This window comes from Melozone crissalis, unplaced genomic scaffold, assembly GCF_028551555.1.
Source record: "Melozone crissalis strain CALT ecotype California unplaced genomic scaffold, PUWL_Pcris_2 ptg000042l_1, whole genome shotgun sequence".
NCBI lineage: Eukaryota > Metazoa > Chordata > Aves > Passeriformes > Passerellidae > Melozone > Melozone crissalis.
The window spans coordinates 9,532,759-9,556,227 of NW_026535820.1; the positions used below are offsets into that span (position 1 = coordinate 9,532,759).

The 23,469-nt window shown below is 36.2% G+C and overlaps 1 protein-coding gene across 1 annotated transcript in view; it reads right to left on the bottom strand.

Annotated features, from left to right (window-relative positions):
• Positions 1-754: 754 nt before the first annotated feature.
• LOC128942654 (lipoxygenase homology domain-containing protein 1-like) overlaps positions 755-23,469 on the bottom strand; it is a 113,108-nt gene continuing 90,393 nt past the window's right edge. Inside the window, 11 exon segments of the mRNA XM_054285243.1 lie at positions 755-824; positions 3,480-3,555; positions 6,419-6,497; positions 8,052-8,337; positions 8,554-8,632; positions 10,721-10,796; positions 10,927-11,081; positions 14,668-14,890; positions 15,445-15,623; positions 15,926-15,985; positions 17,539-17,746. Coding sequence (XP_054141218.1) covers positions 755-824; positions 3,480-3,555; positions 6,419-6,497; positions 8,052-8,337; positions 8,554-8,632; positions 10,721-10,796; positions 10,927-11,081; positions 14,668-14,890; positions 15,445-15,623; positions 15,926-15,985; positions 17,539-17,746 — 1,491 coding nt within the window.

Here is a 23,469-nt window from a genome sequence, read left to right on the forward strand (position 1 = left end):
CATTCACAAATGTGGTACTGGAAAGCTGGTTTGATAGCTAAGGAGAGGCACTGCAAAAATCATCAAGCTGAGCAGGGAGCTGCCTAAGCCTGCCTAAGCTATTGCAGTGTTGCTGATAACAGCCTCCCTTAAGAGACCCTTTGGATCTAAAGGTTCTCAGCCGAGGTTCTGGCTCAGCTACAGGATTTTACAATCAAATGCCAGCGAGATGCTTACCCACACAGGGTGAACTTCAGAATAACAAGATCTTTATTACTCTCTGTTATGCACTTAAGAGAAGCCAAGTAAGGCTTCAGTAGGGCTGAAGCGTTTTGCAGTTTGTTTGGAAAATGATTTTGAAAATATCTAAATTTTAATAAATTATGAAAATGAAAAAATATATCAAATGAATACATACTGACAGATTTGAAATGTGCTAAAGTTAGCTTTCCCACAGATGATTACTGAAACACAAATATTTGAGTATGTTACTACATATGTAACTGCATACTGCAATTATGATTGCTCAGTTCAAGTCCACAGAGCCGTGTTACAGATTTAAGTTTCTGATATCTAAATTTCTGTCATGCAAAGATTTTGAGCATCTATAATAGGATCAGAATTCTGTGTTCACATTAGACATATTTAATTTACTGTGATGTTTTTAATACATTGTTTTGACTTTTCTTCACAATAATTACAATGCCTTCAGAATTATAAAAGACATGAAAATCAAATCAGCATGGATTTGGAGAAGCATCACACACTGAAAGAATCAGAAATCAAGCAGCTGTGGATAAAGCTGCACTATGGTGAGGCCATCATTTTCATCTTCAGAAAGCCACCTTAACGGAAAAACAAAAACCTGTCATAGACACAGCACATATAAAACTTAAGAAAGACAATTTGTGAGAGCCTGGTTCTGCACCTTTGATTTTCTAGGATAGTTTTTACATTGGTTTTTAGAGAAGAAAAAGCCAACCTGAAGAAAATAGTGACTTTTAAAATTTTTGTTTTCAAATAGCATTCACATATGTGTAATTTTAAAGTGTAATTAACTTTATTAATATATTTATTACATATAAATTAATTTCATTTTTTGGTCATATTGGTAACTAGTAAACTGCTCTAAAGAATGACAATAAAATCAGGATAATTTAGAGTAGAGAAACATGTTCTGTGACAGCAAGTTATTCTCCTTGTAATTAATTCTAGGAACTCTGTATTTCCCATAACTCTTTGATGCTTCACAAAATACTGAGTTGCATGATGGGCCCAATCCTAGCTCTGTAAAAGCCTATGGAGATTTTACTGTTGATTATATGAGAAACAGGCCTGAGTCCAAAGTTTGGATAGACTGATTTTAACTGGAACCAACAATTAATACAGTGGTATTAATTTCCAAAGAGAGTTAAAAATCTTCTGTACTTTGAAAGGTGTATGACAGTCTGCCTGATTTGATATCTACATGTGTGGGAGAGATTCCCAGACAATAAGTACAGCATCAAAGTAGCTCACATCTGAAGCTGCACCATTCAGCAGCTGGGAGATAAGGCTGAAGATAAACATGTCCAGGCTGATTTTGGCAGCTAAAATTGCATGTGGAAGTCACAGAGCCTGGAAATGTGTGATGTGTAAGCTAGACAACAGGCATTTAAATGAGTTAGCAAAGGGTTCAGGTTTCTCAGTGATTAATGTCTTTTAGAGATGTTTTTTGCTTTGGAGGAGTCCTTTTTATGCGAGAGAATGAGCCCATTCCCCATTCCCTCCGTAGGCCATGACACGAGGAGTTCCATGAGGAGCTCGATGTCTCAGCTGGAAGAGGACCATGAACTTAGAGTTTCCTCTATCTGAGAAGCCCCTGGGTCTCTGAGTACCCTGGGGTTAACCTCCTAATCTCTTCTACTGAATAACTTCCAGTTTTAGTAGGGTTTATATGCTTCAGGGTAGGCACATAGTCCACCAAGCCTCAGTTAAATGTTCTTGTCAGGTGCATGTAGAATCAATCTGTGCCAGTCACTCACCCACATCAGTGATGTGATTCCAGTTCTTGCGCCAGTCTCTTATTTACCTTTGCACTTTTACTATAAAATTCTAAATAAAATTGAAAAAAAACAAATATCTGGAAAAAACCGTTTGCTGCAGTCTATCTCCTGCAAGAATCTTCCTCTGATTGGTGTGGTCTGAAAACTCTTACAAGCAAAAGGGGTGAAGTGGCATAAAATCCTGAAAATCCTGTCATGGATTGTGTTGCACATCTGAGTGACATTGTGGGTTAAGAGCTTTGCTTAATGCCCACTAACTTAGATTTAGGTATCTAGTAGATTAGAGAGCATCTGAAAACACCTTTGGAAGAAGTTGAAGCAAGGCAAGTTTATTGTTGTTGGAAGAAGTTTGAGGTTGTTGAGGTCAACAACAACCTCACTCTCGTGATTTAGACTGTAGAGACAAACTGAGTATCCAAGAACTTCAAAAGTTACCTTTTTTTGGTACAGGGGCTGGGATTTGGCTTCCATTAATTGTCAATTTTACAGAAATATTTAAGGAAAGGATAAAATTAAATATTCTTGGCTACCATTTTTGTTTTCAGATTACCAGGTAACATTCTCTTTCTAGATACAGGGAACTTGTAAATTTTCACACTTCTCTGTTCTTCAGATGCATTCAAAAGCTAATTTCCACTTGGAAGGACATGAATATGTTTCCATCAGTTATTTATTCTGAAATTCTTCAAGCCATGAATGATATATTGTAGTGAACAGTCACTCTAAATGCACTCCTTCAATTTAATTTCCAGTTTTTGAAACTGTGTTGTCTCAGTTTGATGCAGGCTCATGTGCACCCTGTTTTTGTACAACAGTAGCCCTTTACCCAAGCAACCCAGTACCTAAATACATTTCTAAATTTAGATCATTACACTTCTACATTACATTATATAAACCTTTCTTTTTATCTTTATCCCATTTGCTGAATGTGTCTTGGGCCCATGCTAAGCAAACATTGAAACAGAAGGATTCTAATGCTTTAATGTTGCCTTAATAAAATACACTACTTCCACGAGTTTTGAATCTATGCTGCCATGTTCCACTGTCTTCCTTTCTAATTCCCTTCCATGCCTGTTTGCTTACCCCTGAAATGCTTGCCAGAGCTATTTATGTGCTAATGCTTGTGTAGTGGTTCACCAGACACCTTCTACCCCTTGAATTCAAAATGTGTCTGAATGCTTTCTCTTGGCAAAGGCATTAAATTATGTCTCTCCCTCCTACAATCACCCAGTTTTAATTGAGTGGAAAAATCTAGTGTCTTCCTCTAGCAATTCTCCTGACAATTTAGTTTCAAGTTGTCCAGGGGGTTCAAAAGTCATTGGGGATGGACTGATAAAAACACAACATTGTTTAAAAAAAAATCATTACTGTCTTAGAAAACCAGACAGAAGCAACTGAGAGACTTGTGAAAAAGAAAACAGCATGTACAGAGGGATGATGGACTGATCTACTGACCTGTTACAGTTGAAGCAATGCACTGAATTCCTAGCTGCATCTGTGATTTCCACTTTTTCTAGAAACCAGCCACTTGCTGTAGAACAAAAAAAAAAAAAAAAAGAAAAGAGCAAATTTAATATAAACAAAACACAAATACAGCATAAGAAAGGTTTCTAATTTCATTTCCCAAACCCCATGTGGTTCAGTACTTCCAAGTATATTCAACATCAATAATAAAACTGAAACACAGATGATTCAAATTACTACCAACTTCTCTGTTTTACAGGGAAGGTCTTTGATGTTTTTGATAGAAAATGTAATGGGAGATTTTTGTTATGACTTAACTTATTTTTCCAGATTGGATAGAACAGGCAGTAAGACAAATGAAACAGAGTGCATGGTAATATTGAATACACTCTTGAAAACCCATTTTGCCCTTTCAGGTACTTGGAAATGCACTCAGAATGCACTCCTAGTGGGCATTCCACTACTCTTTTCCAATTAATATATTGATATGGATGTGAACCAAGTGGTAAAGCTGAATGTTTCCCATATTCCTATTTTTCCAGCTGTCATGATTCAGAATAGCAGTTTCATTTAGGCCAACACTCATATTTGTTTCAGCTTTAAGAAGATACTGAATATTTTGCTTTAATCCCATTTTGCTGTGTGAAGAAATACCTTCATTGTTGTGATATAGAATTTTATTTTATAGAACGTCAAAATATTAATATTTTAAAACCAAAACTTTCATATATATACATAAAACATATTGTGTATGTTTTAGATGTACAACACATATATTGTATATGTTTTATATATACAATGTCTGTGCTGATATCTTTAGTTGTCTTTGCCAATGAAAATACTTAATGAAAACATTTTAAAACTAATTAGTATCATACTGCTGGTACCTGACAACATTTTGATAGTCTTTACATGTCCTAGAGATAAAGAACTAGATCCTATCTAACTACTTTGGTTTTCAAATATTTGCATGAAGTACTAAGTAGGCAAAAACCAGTAAAATATTTTTATTCTAAATGCTAAATTTTAATTGTACATGCTAAAAATGTAATATTAAAATATTTGCAAATTGTGTCAGTTTGGATAAAATGTAAAAGTACAGCGATGTTTCTTTTTATTCAATGACATTTTCAAAAAAATAGCTGGGTTAAGTAGGCCATGAAGGTGTCTAGGTATTCCACCTTCAATTTGCAAGATCCATTTATTGATATTGTGAAGTACTTTTGAAACTCTTTTAATGAAACCTTGGGAATGGTTTAATATATCATAGACTCTACTTGGAATAGATGACCTTTCATGAAATCTCTAAATCAGAGTCAAGATCATCAGCAATAAAATTTTACAGCCTCTCAAATTTACACGACACTTTACAAAAGAATAGAAAGGCAAGTTTGCTCTCTTGAAAAGATTAAAATCTAACGCTTCATCCTTTATTGACAAAACTCCAACTGAAATCTCCAGGTATGGAGAAATCTAGAGGCAGCCAGGATATGTTAGCAAACAGATGAAACATCCCAAAGAGTTACTGTAACATTTTAGGAAGCTTGTGGGGATAATAGCTGATGTGAAAAATGACACTTGGAGGGAATTTCAAAGAAATATTTAGAGGAAGGTTGTCATGTCTAAGATGAATCAACACGCCCCAGCTGTGTTAGGAAGGACTATTAGCAGCTATGTGATGTTGATCAGGACATAGAGAAGGGAAATAATAATGTTGTTGATAGATCAGGACTCAGGAAATAAAAGTTCAATCTAGTTTTTTGCCTGCAGACTTCTGTGCAACTGTCAGTGCTAAAAGTTGGCCATTGTGGAGTTCCCTTCCCAGATCGGATCTAAGCTGGACTGTGTGCATGCATAGCAGTTATCACAAATAAGATGAAAATTACCAGGAAAATCTTGTTTATTACAGATCTTTCAACAGGTTTGGTGTTTTTTCTGTTTTCAACACCATGAAATAAACGACATGACTGGGTGGTTAGGAAAATAAAAAAGCTGTTCAACTTTCTCCAAATAGGAAATGCTATTTGCAGAATTTTTCTTGGTATATCCTAGAAATGATAAACCCTTTGGCACTTTGTTATGCCTCATAAACTTAGATTAATCAAATTTTATTAAGCCTAAACCTATTTCTTTGAGATGGGTTAAGCAAACTTCACCTGACTAGAGTATCTTAATACAATCAGGCCTTTTTGATTCAACTTATACATTCCCTGCATATTCTGTTTATGTGTTTGCATATCTCTATATGTCTGATATCCGCATATCCCTACGGGTTTTTAGCACTATTAAATGTAAGCTCAAAAGATTATATGCCCTAGTCTCCTGTTTTATTTTTCTGTAAAATTCAGAGTCTAGAGGTTACTGTTCACAGAAACATTTTCCATTATCATGTGTGGCTATGTTCTATAGCCACAACCTAACTTAACATCAGAGGAGGGCCTGGTGCACATTGATGTTCTCAGACTTTCTCAAGAGGAGATCTAAAGGAGCTACAGCATGCTTTGACCAGAGTCCTCAAACTTGCTCAAACCATGGAAAGTTTAGCCTGCAGTTTGAAAATTCAGTCATGTCTTGAACTGATTGAATTCAAGACAATCAATTGTCTTATTAACAAGGTATTTTCTTATTGTCCACAAGAAAATCATTGTTTTATTTAAGACATCTAATAAGGGGTTTGGCTGACCAATGTTTGAAAGATAAAACTATCTGAGGTTTATTTTAACTAGATCACTGCTAGAAAAAGAATCGTAGTATAGTCAAGGGAAATGTGATAGAGAGGGTGAAAACCAGGGCAGTAAAGCTGACCTTATTTATACACAGGTTTGTATTAGCTAGCTGTAGCAGTAGTGTGACTTCAAGCACCTTTCCAAATGTCAGGCAGATCCTTAAGCAGAAGATGTTTGCAAGGCTACTGAACACAGAATACTTACCAAATCCTTTCCCATCGTGGCCAATTTCAATTGAACGTAGGCTGCCTAGGTTTTTTGTCTTAATCTTGAAGGTATCAACCTTTAATATTAAAATTTAGTTATTAAAATATGATACTAATGTTTGGAAGCTTACATATTTGTCTAGGTCAGTTCTGAGACCAATTCAAGTGTAATAGTAGAAGTTCAGAATAAGTGAACCACCAATGTGGCTTATTTTCCCTACTGGTGATGTGTGGCATACGTCCTCTCCTATTAGGTCTCAGTTTAGCCACAAAACATTCACTTTTCAACTTATAGTATGATAATCCCTACCTCTTTCTTGACTTTCATCTACTGTGAAAATATTTTTGGTCTCATGAATCCTCAACTGCTATAGTCTTCTAAAATATTTTTGTAAATGATATGTGAACAAAAATTCAGAAATATAAAATTAAGGGATTTTACTAGATTAATCATTATTCCTCTCAAATATTATATACTTTAATATAAAATATTCCATTATTTCATATTGCTGATTTTTAAAAAGAAATTGGTTTTCCTAAGACCTTTGACTTAGGTCTTATATGGAAAAACTGGCTATCCATTGACTTAGCTGGATTGCTAACAGGATTTCTACATATTTACTGTTCCTTTTTGAAGGGTAATGACACCACCTGTGTAGTACCAGGCAAAGGGAAGTACCACTTAAGACATTTTTTACTTACTTCTTCTGCCTGTAGGTAGCTAGATTTACTATTCTCCTTAGTATGGAAGACAATTCATGGGTAAATATCTTTATCTCACAGATAACTTGGCTGAAGAAACTTTGACTAATTCCGGGTAAAAAGATGATTAATATTGCTGGAGATAATGAGGTAGATCTCTTAAGGGATATATTTTCACTGGAGTTCTAGTTATTTAGTCATTACCTTTCAATAACTCCACAAGAGAAAGTTACAGAGAATATATATATTTCTTTTTTACTTGAGGGTAACCATCACTGTACTCCATTGCACAAGTGGTGACCAAACAGAGCAATGTCTTTGACAGAATAATATGTTTATTAAATTAGGAAAACATCCACTAGGACATCATGCAGAGAATCTGCATTCTTATGCAAATATCTGTATCTGAACTAAGGGTCTCTGAATAACAGCCTAAAGCAGGGTGGATCTCAGAATCAGGCTGATGTGTATGGTTCCATTTCACCTGGTTTTAGGCTTATACATCCAGGGGTGCTCGCAGCACCAGTTTCCATGGCAAAGTAAAATGATGGGATAAAAGAGACTGCTGTGTTCTCATGCAGGATATTCAAGGTGTGTGCAAGAGCACAGGGTAGTGCACACAAGTGCACAGGCCACTCGTGCTGTGCATTTCAGAATGAGGAAATACAGAGCTGGGCACGGAAGGGGAGGCAGTGTGAAGATGTATGTGGGACTAATAGGCAGCAGAGCAGCAGAGACAGCTAGATACTATAGAAGTAAAATGTTCCTTGGTGAATCTGGTGGAAAGAACAAACACAGGGTGAGCTGAGACTCATGTAGTGATGTGGAAAACAGAAAAATGCCAAAAGTTTTCTAAAGAACTTGCATAGATTTAATATTTGCTTTTTCAGTACAGAAATGGACACAACGTATAAGGTGTGTGTACTCACCTGGCCTCTTTCAAAGGGGTTTTGATGCTCCAGTGACTGAGAGAGTTGAAACACCTCAGATTTGTCCTCATTCCCAAATAAAATAATATGGACATTGGCATCAGTCCCTGCTCCCCTTTTGTCACCTGTGTACACTTTAATAGCATACTCTGTCAAATTCTTTACTTTACTTCCTTCCTTATTCAAGTTGTTATCCATGTCATTCTTTTGTTTCTCTCCTCCAATAACAAAAGATCTTGGAATTTCTCTCTCTATTTTGGGCTTATTTGCATTCACAGAAAATTCTCTGAAAAATAGAACCACATTTGGTTTTTGGTAAGTAAATAATATGTTAAATGAAAAAAATCCTATTAATTTATGTGGAACATCTAAAGATGGGCATATTTTTAAAATATCTATTGAGAGAATCACTCTATGGCATTTACTTTAATTCAGTGTCTGCTCAGTGTTTTCAACTATTATGCTATTAAAAAACATTATTAGCTTTCCACAATATACTCACTCATTCACTTCAAATACATAGATAGGATGCTCCTTTGCAGCTTCTTGCACATGCAATTTTTTAATGTCCAGTTTGCAGTCTGCAAAGAAGGAAAGAGAACATAGTGAAAGTGTTCCATTGCATGACAAGAAATTAGGTAGGATGTTGTTGGTGTAATTATGGCATTCTTACTATATGAAAACTTCATTTTTTCATTAATTTATGAATGCAAACAACTGAGTTGAAAGTGCTGTAACGACTACAAGATTTTTTATTTTGTTCCTACTTGTGAACCTCAACTTAGAAACTTAGGAGTAAGCATTTCCTTTGTCTTAGTGAAGCAAAGAAGTGGTGTCCTCACTGTCCTTGGATGGGCATGCAGAAAAGCTTCAGCATGACTCAGGCAGGCACATTTGAGAAGGAAGAGCAGAAATACAGGTTTGTTGCTTCCTCCTCAGTGACTGCTTGACAAGAGGAATGGAGCTCTATTCCACATGCAGCACAAAGAGGATCTGATTAGGTGCCAGGTAGGAAGGGAGTTCAGCAGCTCACTGTACCCCTCTGCTGTTTGGGAAACATTGCTCTCTGACTTATACTCCTTGTTGAATTTTCTGCTGGGGGCTTCAGCTGCATGGCCTGAGTGTCTTGCCACTACTCAGTATACGGCAAAATAAGAGAAAATGAAGACTATTCATTTTCCCTTCTATGATTTGTAGCTTCAGCCCTGTTCAACACACTGCATTCCAATCTCTTCTGCTACTATCCAAATCTATTTAATTATATCAATAGGTTTCTGTGGAGGGATCCAAGACATTGTGTTATACTCATGACCTGCCAAGATAAGGGCATAGAGAGAGTCAGAAGATTCAGGAAGGGACCATGAACCCTCTGATCTTAAAAATTGACTCTCATAAGGAACAAAAGCATAAATGCACTGGAGAACATTGCCCTGACTGATCAGTCCTGCAGGGTACATCTGATTTTAAAGAGATTTTATGGGATTTGGGATTTTTGGTTCAAAGTCTTGGTCCAAAATAGTCTCAGTTCGAACAAGTCTAGTTACAGTATGGGCACCCTTACTCATCTGAAGTGTTTTATCATCTAAGTAACTCCTTGGAAGAAATATCTGTTAAGCATCTCAATCCTGTCTTCATAACACACACTGAGGCAATGAGCCCAATGTCCCTTCTTTGTGAACTGTGTTTTCAAACCTGAAAGGAAAAGTCTCTCCTGTCACGTTCTCCGTGGTGCCCTTTGGCTACACACAATTGCCACACTCAGTGACTGTCACTCAGACAGATGGCTGCAGTTAACTTCCACAACTGAGGCTGTGGGAAACAAAAGCAGAGAGCTGCAGCATGGCAGGACTGTCCCTGTCCTTCCCTTCCCCTCTGGAGTTACTGCAGCCCCACACCGTGTCCCCCTGGGGGTGACCTGTGCTGGGCACGGGATGTGTGACCAGCCAAGAGTTTGTGCCCAAATGTCGCCTCACATACTTGGTTGAAACCGGGTGCTGTGCCTAAAAGGTTTTTATCAGAAGCCTCCGGATGAGCAAACAAACAAAAAAAAAAGTTAGATAAAGTGCAAACATAGAACCCTTGCTTCCCTAGAAAACTGTCTGAAAATGGTCAAGTGCAATGCATAGCAATGATTTGCAATTATATAGCAAATTTCATTAAGGGATTTAAAAAAGCTTTATAATTAATTCTTTGAATTAGTAACATGATAGCCATCCTGCAGATAAAGCTGAGAGATGTTGAGGTCAAGACAATTTCAAGAAAGTTCAGTGACAAAACATGTCACTGAACATGTCACAGGGAGAAAACTGAACTGGGAGGGAAACACAGTGAAAATAACTGAATCACAGAACAAAAATTTTAAAATATCAATTTCTTACTTGAGTAATAATTATTCTCCTAGATAACTTATTAGTAGAGCATGTACTAAGTGCAGAATATATTTATATTCATCTTCATTTACTTTCTTGATGCAACAATGTTATAACCTTCAGATCCCCGGATTTTAATTTGTCAAAATGTAGAATTTTGCTTTATAAAACACTACCCTTTAGAAAAAATAGCCAGAAGGACTTAACTAGGATTTAACTTTGGCAGGGACTTTGTTGCCTTTAACAGGATGTTAGCTGTGTCATTTACATGACTGAGTTTAGAAAGTAAAAGCATTTTACCTGTTTTACTGCTGATTGAAAGAACAATTTTTTCCAGTTCTCCCAAGTCAACAGCATCCACCATAACTAGAAATGACTAAAATAAAATTATTCAGTATTATTATAAAACCATGTTTCTTAACTGTATGGGGAAATTTGAAAATAATATGTAGGAAGTATAAAAATGGATTAAAGGGTAAATTTTAAAATACTTTAAGACAGACTACCTCATTTTTCTCTCCCTGCTGTACATTCTGCAATGACTGGAGAAGGGATCTGTCTCCTGTGTCACCATGAGTACCAAATATAGATGCAGTCATATGCACTAAGTTTCTCTCATTCAAAATATTTCTTGAAAATACCGTTAGATGATATGTAACCACTGCAACATCAATTAAAAAGAGATCTTGTTAAGAATGTGCCACAACCTTACACAGCAATTTGACAACACGGCATTCTACAGTCAGATGTAACTAAAATTCAAGCACTTGAAAATAATAGCAAACCCCAAAATTTTTGCAATTTTTTCTTCATAATTGTTTTGCCACCATCTCCCAGATCTGAAATTTTAGAAGTGAGGCTGGGCCATCCCAAAACAAAAATGAAAGGATTGCATTTGGAAGGTTTAATTCTTGGATCGCTGTGTCAAAGAGCAGCAAGAGTGGACCGGCTCCACGAGAGTGGGCAAGGTAGAGGCTGAGCACAGCCTCAGCTCAGGCAGTGCCCTCTCTGACCACGTTCTGCAGCATCTGCATGAGGCAGACAGAGATGTCCAGAGTCTCAGATGCAGCAAACAGTGAAAAAGACCTGGGATCCATCCAGGGATTGAGCTGGGGTTAGAAGCAGAAAGGGCCAGAGAAGGAATGAGAACAAGGCTACGACATAAGTCCAAGGTCTGTACAGGAGAGGGGGGCAGACAGAGAACCAGGGAAAGATGCACATGACATGTAGCTCAGGCATGATCTGACTGGGGCATCCTCTGCCTGTGAGGGTGCTCACAGGGATTCCTGGATGAGGGAAGAGACAAAGGATCTGACTCTTATGTTTTAGAAGGCTTGATTTATTATTTTATGATATATATTACATTAAACTATACTAAAAGAATAGAAGAAAAAGTTTCATCAGAAGGCTAGCTAAGAATAGAACAGCAAAGAATGATAACAAATGCTTCTGTCTCGAACAGAGTCCAAGCCAGCTGACTGTGATTGGCCATTAATTAGAAACATCTAAGATGGGCCAATCAAAGATCTACTTGTTGCATTCTACAGCAGCAGATAATCAATTTACATTTTGTTTCTGAAACCTCTCAGCTTCTCAAGAAGCAAAATCTTTAAAAAAGGACTTTTCATAGAGTATATCTGCAACACTCTGCCCATCATGGCTGTAGGTTCCAAGTGAGTCCAAGACAAGTCAGGTCTGTGACTTGTGGTGGCCCTGATGCACTGGAGTCAGGTGGAGAGGCTGCATTCATGAACTTTGGATCAGATCATACAGGGGACAGCGCTGGGAGAGTGCATTGTACAGAGGAGGGCAATTGAGGGAAATTAATGTAGGCGAGGGTAAGAGGGCTGAAATACTTAAATAATGTCTTTGTTTGGGTAGTGTGACCAGATCACAAGTGTAGCCACCAAGCTTTTATCTTTTTAGTGTACTGAATAAATTGGAAAGGGAAAGATTAAAGGGATCTCTGAAAAGAAATTACATACAACAAGGGTAACATATATGAATGTTACAACTCCATTAATTTTATAAAATTCTAATTATTTCATGAGATTGGGATCAATTACAGCTCTCTTTTAAAGTTTTGGGAATAATCAGCTTGAAAGTAGCATAATAAGGGGTTTTTTTTACCTTTTCAATATTTAATTGTTCTGCCTTAAAAACTACAGTAGTGCAAAATTGACTTTCTGAACAGCCCTGTGTGTGAGAGGAGAGAGACCCATGTCATCCCTGGGGATTCCTGAGGTGTAAGCATCTCAAAGGAAGGTACAGTAAAAGGAAAGTACTTATGTATATACCCAGCTGGAGGCCTCTGCTCATTAATACACCCAAAGGCACAAGTGTGCACTGCCAGATCTCAAGGGTCTGCACTCTATCAACTGCATTTTGATGGCTTCAATTAGCCATTAGCAAATGCTTCATCACAATCCCAAGCAAGCTTTTTTTAAAAAAGGAAAATATAACAGATAAAATACTAAGGCACTCTATAAATGACAGAGCTGTATCTGAAATTTAATATCACATGGCATCTGGTTATGGTGAGTGTGATTAGCTGCTTTCCATTCCAATTAATACAATACTGGTTTTGCTTTTAGCTGATAAAAGGGAGAAAATAAATTAGGTTTAGAAAGCTGTCAAAAAGCATATCTTGTTTTCACAATAAATTGCAAGTAAATTTGTCTCTAAAGATCACTTTGAACTCCACGTGTACCACCTGCTGTGGAGCTGCTTAAAGCTCTCTTGGACATAAATGGCAAAGATTTGGGGGAATCACTGTCCTAGGTTTTTTTTCTTCACTAGATACAAATCCCTCCTTGAAAATATCTAAAGCATGCGTGGAAAGAAATAAAACCCACAGAAATTAGTTATTTCATTTGATTGTTCTTTTACCTAAACTTAGAGATAATATAACACCTATTCCTTGTTTGTGATGGTTTTTGTCTGTTGATTTTAGAATAGATGCAAAGAACAAAAATATTACCAGGAAAGAAAAAACAAAAGGCAAAGAATGGGGAAATTAATTTTTCAACCAAGAGGTCAGTGACAGAGCCAGAGCCGAGGTCATAAGGACTCCAGTCTCATCCCCCTTTTATCACCCATGTTGCACCTTTCTATCTTCATTTCTATGGCTTGTACCTGTATCCTGAATACTTCTGCATGTGACAGTGATCACTCCTTTGCAAGGGGTGCACTCATGTACTTTATGTTAATCTGAAGGTCCTCTTTGTTTCAATCTTGTGTGTAGGAGATGAAAGCCATTGAGCCCTGTTCTGTACCCATAATGTGTAAGTGGGCAAGTGAAAATAACACTTCTAAGCAATAGAAATCTAAAGCCTAGACACAAATTTTAGATTTTCAATTGCTTCCAAAATATGCAAAATAACCCCAAACTTCAGGCTCTGTTACTTCTACTGAGATTATTCACATACTTATTTTTGGGTGCATTCAGAGACCTCACTGAAACTGGGCCATAAATTGCAATCCAAAGTGTCTTGGGGTAGTTCATTTTACATCTACTTCAGCCCACTTTAGATGAGCTGACTTATTTCTTACCCAAATAATTAATTTGTATAAAACCCAAGGGACAAATTATTTAAATATTAAATGTCATTATTTGGTCTGTTAATTAAGTTAGTATTTGTTCCATCATATGGTAGCATTCAGTAAGAATCACATTAGGGAATAGGGTGGATTTTAGGTGAAAGGATTACTTTTATTTTACTTAACCGAGGTGACAAATGTAAGAATTGTTGAGCTAATTTTAGGAGACATAAATATTTGGAGTATATAAAGGTAATAAAGCTGAAGTTTATATGTAGTTTTAAGCTGTTATTTACTGAGAATATTTATTTAGAATGTGCAAACAAACAACAAAATCACTTAATAGTAAATGAACTATAAAAAATCATGTTGTTAATGTCAGCAATATAAGCAGCTGAGGACTAAACAAAAGAGAATAAAAATATTACAATAGTTCAAGAAAAGAATATTTCTTATAAACTGTTCTTTATAGCATATAATAATGCTTCTGTGCAATCAAGTGAATATTGCATTTCCCACTTTATAGTACAGAAATTAAGCTGAGTGGGTAATATTTTCCTTCATACCTTTTAACTTCTTATCCAGTCTCCATGAATCATTAAATAAAGAAAATAAAAATTTCTGTTTTGATAAAGGTTTCCACTGTAATACCAGGACACGTTAACCTCCTGAACCACTCTACTGCTTTGAAGTAGATTTATACCTACCAGAAAGTGCTTCTTTTAATGGCCACTGTATAGGGAATTCAACCCATCTGTCTCCATTAGGAGAAAGAGGAGGTGTTTCATTTATGGTGAGACTAAAGGTATCCAGGGTTGATGTGTTCTGTATTTTAAAGTGATGAAGAGACAACTGGGATATGTTGTTTTCCAAACTCTGGAGACCAAGCCTCACTTTATAAAGCATTCCCAAATCAGATGGCAAATATATCTAGGAATCAAGAAAACAAGGAGTTAGCATCCAAACAGAGGTGTGCAGATAAATGCATAGGTAGTTTACAGGAAGAGAGGAAGCTGGCTGTAAAGGAGTCAGCACAGTCCTGCACCCATTTGCATCAGGCTTGGTGCTAAAAGTGCCATTCACTTCAAAAGCAGCAGAACCAGGTTGACTGTAGGCACTTAAGGACATTTTAGCTTTATCCTCTAGGGGCATTCATTGTAATTGTTCTATCAAATTCAAATTACATACACCAATGATTTCTAATGTGAATAAGTAATGTTAATGTAATTTAAAATGATATGCATTATTAACTATGACTATTTGTTGGGGAAAAAAAGAATATGCTTGATCATCATGAACTTAAGAAAGCCAGAAATTAAAAATAAAATATGGTACGTGACTGAAAACTTCAGCTCTGATTTTCTTGAATGTTTAAACAATAATACAAACACTAAAAACAATATTTACAGCACTACATTCTTATTTCTCTTTAAAATGAAACTCAAAGGAAATTTAAATATAGGCAAATCTATATATTATTTTACATCATATGTTATTTGGTTCCCAGTCTGATGTTCCGCTTTGTTTTCCATGGAAACTGGATTTGACTTGCCGTTGCTTCCATAAAAAACCATAACCATCTTGGATATATTTTCTGACAACTTTTCAAATTCTGATTTTGTTTCTTCTTGATGCTTTGTGAAATAAATCCTCCATCTGCCTTCTGAACAAATAAAATAAGGAAAATAAAAAGGAAAAAATATTAAGGATGTTTCTGTTTTCATATATTAACAAAGCTATCTGATATAAAATTTCTAAGACATGCCTTGCTCTACATGGGGAACATTATTTTATAAGCATGTTACCTGGGTATTGATCAGCTCCCTAAGTTCATTGTCATTTTTTACAAAGGGGAAACTATTGTCAGTACAAGTAAGTATAATGACATATTGTGATGAAAATATTCTCACATTATTATTTCAAAACTGATTAATAAAACAGTCAATGTAACGACAGAAGCTATACCTGAATTCATTTGGTCTCTTCCTAAAGGCCAGGCAGATGTACTCCTCCTCTCCTGAACTTCTAATTAAAAAGAAAGATAAAATTAATACTTTTGTAGAACAGTATCTATATTATAATAAAGGTTTGTATTCATGTCTAGTGAGGCAATTGACGGAGTATTATATCATTTAGATTAAAGATTTAACTAGGAAATGTACAGTGTAATTTTCTATTTAAGCATCATCTAAATATCATCCTATTAAATAAACTGTCTCTTTACTAGGAAAATGGTAGTAACATGAAGGTTCAAGTATTTTTCATTTTAAAGTATTTCCCTTTCATTTGTACAATTTATGCCCTGGATGAATGAGCACTAATTGGATGTCTTTAATGCCCATTCTAGAGGCTGATGTTCCTCCCACAGATATGAGTCCCCACTGATTTCAAAAGGATTTGGTATAGATCAAAGCTGCCTGTAAACATTAGGTAGTGACCTGGACTGAAAATGAGAAGACTTCTTTTGAGTTCATAACCAAGACTGGATTTGCCAATTATTGTATAAAGAAACTCATGGGAACATTTGTCCTAATCAATGAAGTTTGATAGAAACAGAACTAAACATTGCTTTTTTTTTATTTTTTCAGAGATGTCCCAACATACAAACCAAACCAAAGCTGAAATTATTTGTATTTGCACATGAACAGTTTCCTCCTTTTTTTCCTGGTTTCAAATGATCAAAAGTTAGAGATCATACAGCAGAGGAAATCAATTGAACTAGAATCTTCTTCAGTCTCAAGAGGCTATTGCTGGACAAGTGCCAGCAAATGCCCAGGGAGTTAGGAAGAATAAATCTAGAACAAGCTTTGCAATCCAAGGACTCATTTATACTGTCAATTAACTTCTCTGAGAGGCAGAATAAATACATCTGTCTTAAAGGTACATTCTGGATTTTCATGCCTGCTGATGTGGTTGGAGTGTGTTGTGGTTCCTCCCAGCTTGCACAGCAGATTGTGTTGAAATCCGTGCTTGGACTGAAGCCATGACACAGGGAGGGAAGGAGGGTGTACATTCCCTTCCTGTCATGACAAAGAGCCACAGGCAGTGGGCTCAAAACTACTCCTGTGTGGCCTGACTACTCTCATGGTGTCAGTCAAAAGCATCTCCAGATTCTGGCAAAAGTTGTCCAAACAGTGTAGCATAAATAATGTAAATTAGTCATCTTGAATACAATGGAGACATTCTCTCCACTGCTTAAACAGAGTTTTCCCCGCTTTTTACCTCGTTTTCACTCTGCCTAGCAAGTAATTGGTATTAGAAGCTTAAAAGTAGTTTGCAGGTGTAGAAGTAAGATTTGGAGAGGTAGGAATTTGTAAAAAAGGAATAGGACAAATTTCTTGGCATTTACACCATTGAAAATCTGGAGTAGCAAAGCAGAAATTATCCTCTGGCAAATTGTGGTTATTAAATGGTATTAAACCACAAAGTGTTCAGACACACTAATTCCCTGTATAATGACAATGTTCTACTGGAATATTTTAAATCACAACTTGTTTGTAGAAGCAAATTTTATAGCTGCATTCTCTATAGTTTGGATTGAATTTCTTAGCAGATGATAGTTTGAAGGTAGTGTTGACCTGTGACATCCAGAGTTACTGAGGCAGATCTTTTTCCATCACGTCTGTCTTTAAGCCATGTTTGAGCCATAAACAGTGTTTCTGTCCCTGAAGATGCTGACTCTTTCACAATAATCTTCTCCAGAAGCCAGTCAGAGCCTCTCCCTTTTTCAACAACCATCCTTTGGAGAATACCAATATCTACTGCCTCCACTTGAAAAATATCCACCTGAAAAATTCAGAATCAGAAGTCATATGGAAACAGAATCATGTAACTAAATTATCGGTGTATTTTGAACTATGAAAGTGAGAAGAAAATCAGGATTTTTTATTAACTTTATAAATAGTAACAGAACCAGAAATGACAAGTTTGACTATGCTAAATGCCTGCAGTAAGAAGTATTTCTTCCCTTTGTGGTTCTGCAATTTACAGCTAAACCCCCTCTTTGCCCACACAGATTATCAGCTGCCTATGCTTGCTTAATGAGAAATTTTCCTTCCCAAAATTGATGCTTAATGATCTACAGGGAATATATTTTAAAAATATCTTACTCTCAACAAAATAGACCCCAACGGCTATTTCAGGAATGAAGTACAGGGAATGAGAAGAGTAGAAACAAGCATCACAGAAGGAATCTCTAAAGAAAGAATGACAAATTTGGTTCCAGATTTGGATTAATGTGTAGGATTAGCTTCAAAATAAGTAATTGAATGGAAAGAAAAATATTTTAAAAAACTATGTTGAAATAAGTTCTGCTATTCTCTATCAGTTAAAAAACCCACAATAATTTTACAATGTTTAGAACACTGAAGTAAGATTCCTAAAGAGAATTGTGATTTATCAGACATTCAATACTTCCACAATATCTGATTCTGGCTTTTTGTGTGTGTTACACTTATTTCCTGTTTCCTCAGCTGAAAAACAGACATTAAATTCTTGTCACAGAGACTTTCCACATTTTTTGCTTTATAGATTTATGAATTATCACATCATTTCTACTGGGGTTGATAACTTTTAAAATCTAGTGTTATTTGTGATGGAATTTCCAGCATGATTTAAAGATGCAAAGAGGGTTTTGAAGGTAATAGGTAGCAATAATAATGAAAACACTTGAGTTCTGAGAAGTCTTGAAGTCTTCCCAATGTAATTCACACTGAAGTTTCTCTGCCAGAGCAACCCATAAAGGTTTGTGCAGAGGTGAAACAGGGACTAGGCAGTTCTCTTCCTCCACCACTTACAGTTTTTTCCTGGATAGGTTTTCCAGCTGAATAACTGATGAAAGATTTGTGTCACAAAGATGAGCCTAACGAGCTTGCAACCTAATGAGACACAGCATAAGCTCAAATATTGAGCTTAAAATTGCAGATTAGATATGACCACCCACTTTAAAAGAATCCCCAGAAACAGAAAAGTTTCAAATTTGTTTTTCAATTTTTGTTTCTCATTTTTCATTAATATCTGTACATGTGAATTTGAAAGTGTGTGTTTGTGAGCCACACCTTTAACAGTGTATTAAAAACAATAATCAACCTGTTACTGATTACTCTATAACTTGCAGACAGAAAGGTTGTGTTGGTCAAAAACTGCTACAATGTACCATCTAATCAACACATCTGCATTATCACTCTTAAGCTATCATGTGAAATGGGAAAATGAGACAATGATATGAAGGAAAAAATCTGAAAGAGGCATTTGAATAGCTATACTTGCTCATAAGGAATCAACGTTATCAGTGGCTTAGTGAATCTAACAGCAGAGCAAATACATTGGAACAGCTGAAATTCTAGGAGTGCAAAACTGCAGGAAAAGAGGCTCCTCTTCATGTTTTCCTTAGCTAAATCAAAAAATTAAGGTTTAGTTTCAACACAATCATTTTATTTTATTACCTATTGGACTAATTTGATGATTGAATACCATTAACTTGAACTACTAATTTACATTAATTGTGATATTAATTTGATCACTCCTTTATTCCAGCTTTAATTGGATTGGTAAAGTTACACCATCATGTCTGAATAAAATGAATTTTTTACACTTATTAAATGAAATGTATTAAAAATACATGCAGTCAGGAGATGACTGAGAAACACAGACTGGAGTAAGAAACATATCCTGTGTCACTCAGTAAAAAAAAAAAAAAATAAGTTCATAAAGTACGAAAAATTATCCTAAAGATGCTGCTAGTTCTTGCAAATGATAATGCTTATAGTAATATGATTTTATATGCATGATTGTTGAGGTTTAACCCCAGGCATTATTCAAGCCCTACAGAGCTGCTCACTCACCCCCTCACCAGCAAGATCAAGGAGAGAATGAGAATAGCAAAAGCTAGAAAATTTGTGGGTTGAGATAAAGTTTATTAGAGAAAGCAACAGCCATGCACACAAGCAGAGCAAAACAAGGAATTGATTCAGGGCTTCCCATGGGCAGGCAGGTGTTCAGCCATCTCCAGAAGAGTAGGGCCCCAGAACTTGCAGAGGTTACTTAGGAAGACAAATGCCATCACTCCAAATGTCCTCCTTCCTTCTTCTTCCCCCACTTTATATACTGAGCATGATGCCACATGGACCCTTTTAGTCAGCTGGGGTCACCTGTCCTGGCTGTGTCTCCTCCCACCCTCCCGAGCACCCCCAGCCTCCTCACCAACATGGCAGCACAAAAAGCAGGAAAGACCTTGGCTCTGTGCAAGCCCTGGTCAGTGATAACAAAAACATCTCTGTGTTATCAGCTCTGTGTTCAGCACAAATCCAAAGCACAACAACATACCAGCCACTGGGAAGAAAATTAATTCTACCCCAACTGAAGCACATATTGGAAACACATGAGAAAGCTCTTGTCAGATACTTGTTAGAATAATTTCTTTTTTAGAGAAAAGAGTTTTCCAGAGAATGACTAATTTAGTGGCATCAGCATCTCCAAAAAAATCTGTTGTCAGTGATCCACTCTTGGAAAGGAGAGTTAGGAATATAGGAAAACTACAGACAATATTCTGCTGGCTTCTAGATTTGTGCTGTCTCCAGAAGAATAGTTGGGTCTGACTTGCATCAAGTTTGATGATTAACAAACTTTTAGTACTTATTAACTTCATTACTTAATAAATCAGGGACAGCATGTGCTGTGGGTTATCTATGACGTGGACGATCCAGCCACAGATAAAAGCAAGTTTAGTTAAGACATAAAATGATTTCTAATTCCTTTTTCCTATGAAAATAAGTACATTTTGAAGGAAAAAACCTTTGTGAAAAGTTTGATGTTTGGTTTGTGTTAGACACACTATCATTTGTCAATGTGCTATTTTAACGAGCTCACTTTAGAGAACGTAAAATCTCAAAACTCCATTGTCGCAGACATTTTTTCACAGAAATCCTTTCTTTGGGACTTGTTCGTTTTCTGGGAAGCAAGGGCCCCCAGAAAGAGAATGTAAACAATTGTTATCAGCTGCTGTGAAATGCAATAGGATGCACCTGTGATTGGTTCACGTTCCCATGTTTATAATTAAGGGCCAATCACAGGAGCAAGCTGGGGACAGAGTCCCTGGACACAACTTTGTTATAGATTCTTTCTTTTCGATTCTTAGCTTAGCAGCATCTGCAACTTCTCTCTTTATTCTTATTAGTATAGTAATAATGTATTATATATCATATATCAATAAATCCAGCCTTCTGATCAAGAAACAAGATTCTCGTCTTTCTCTTACCCCCAGCGACCCCATGCAGGGCGCTGTAATACTCCATGGATAAATCTGCAGACTATTCAAACATCTAATAAACTGCAAGTTAAGGAACAATTAAATAGACTGGAAATTGTGTCATCTGGGGTAAACTCACCTCACAGACAAGATAACATTTTCACTTTATGTGTACATTTGAAAATCTACACAGTGTAATGAGCTTTATTTTAGTCAAGAGACCAAAAAAGAACAGAGAAAGAGCAGCAACTATAATTGTTAGAGCTAAAAACAATTGGCTAGAGATAATTTATTTGCTAAATTTAATTCACTTTTCTCCTCTCAAGCTGTCTGCAAACAGAGAGATTATGACATATATTTCATTCTAATTTTATGAAATTCAATTATTATTAATAAATTAGCTAATATTTTTGTAGATTCATCTGAGACCATGGATTAGGCATAAAATTTTCTAAATACTCAAGCTGTTGACAGGTCTTGTACATCACATGATATTCTACCTTTTATTTGACTTACAAATGGGGACCTTTGAAATGACTGGAGGGTTAATTCTTTTGCAGAAAGAGAGAGAGGAAGAAAACGCACAGAACAGAAGCAAACCTATAGAATATGAAATTTATCTTCATCATGTTCCCCTAGGGAAAAAATGTTAATTGTTTTTTAGTTACTACTAGCAAATTAGGTTTGAACTGAGAAGTCACCTTAAATATTGATAATAATACATATTGGCTAATTCAGCAGAGCTTATATTGAATTTTCTCAGAACAGCATTAAAGCAATTTGTATGTATGTACAGCCCACTAAATTTTCTTAATTAACATTGCCTGGAGAAGGAAAGATATTCTCCCAGTCTGAGCTGCTAAGACTGACAATGGTAGAGCCATACATCCTCTGTGACCCAGAAGAGCTGCCCGAGCAAAACCAGAATTGGTACTTTTCATACCTCTTGGCTAAGAAAATACGGACTAAAAAATTCCTTTATAACAATAATTCCAGAAATCCTTTCAGAATATTTAAAGTTTGGGGTTTCTTTCTTAACTTCCTTTCAGATTTTCTTCAAATGTTTCTTTTTTTTCCAGAGATTCATGTTTTGAGCCTTTTCTTTGAATCTATGACCCAGTTTATTATGACTTTATTCAGTACTCTTCTGTGACAGTGCTGGCAACATATCACTGTCTGCAGCAGCTGCAATAGCTCTTGTAACAGAAGAAGCATTTGAACAGTCACTGTGCAATATTTACCTTTATAAATGCCAATCATTTTACAGGCTTGGTACTGAGACTTGATGGTTGGTTAATGATGATATTCCCAGAAGAACTGAAAATGGCAAGTCAAGACACACCATATGCTTCATTTCATCAACCTGTATGCACAAGTGATTTCCCATACTGCTAATGTTAGTATCATTTTAATAGGCTTTTATTGGAAAAGGAGTCAGAGTGTCTAGATAAAGGACCTTTTCTATTAAGCTTAGCAAACCTATTGATTTGCTGCCTGATTATTTTGATCTCACTTGTTAATCTGGAGAAACTCCACTGAAAACAAAGCAGTTTTAACTCAGGTAGGCAAAATAAAGGCCCCCTGTAACAATAAGCCCAATCAGAAACAGTGTGTAAACATTCCCGGAAAGGGAGAAAAAAGAGAAAAATTACTTTTGCCCCTTCAGACTGTGGTCTTGTGGGCTCTTCCAGTTGTGCTGAACAGAACCTTTCCACCCAGTCCCAAATGCTTGTCACATCACTACCTTCTCTTAGATGGACATTACTACCTTTTAGTTGGGCTAGGTAACAACAAAATCAGCACCAGCAAAATTTCATCAAGATAGACCAAGTGAAAAAGCCCAAATCACTAATGATATGAACTGCTTAAGCTAAATAAACATTGAACAGAGCAAATGTCACTGTGTCAGCAGAGGTGGAAATATTGGGTGGTAAGTAGCACTGGTAGCAGTACTCTGTTGGCTCAGCTCAGTGGAAGGATGGACAGTGCCTCTGACTGTGCCCTCACTGCCCTGTAGTGTTCCGTATGCTTCTTTAAAAATGCTTATTTAAAAACAGGGGTTTTCATGCATCTGAAAAAGCCAACACTGAATTTCCTTCTAGACTCACATTTCTGCAAGCATGATTTTGCATTATGTTAAATTCTCAGCTATAAATTCATTGAAAATTTTTATCTCTGCATGAAAAAATTAACATAGATTATAATGAATGAATCATTTGAGGTTTCTGATAACCCACATTTATCATAGTTAATCAGTCTTCAA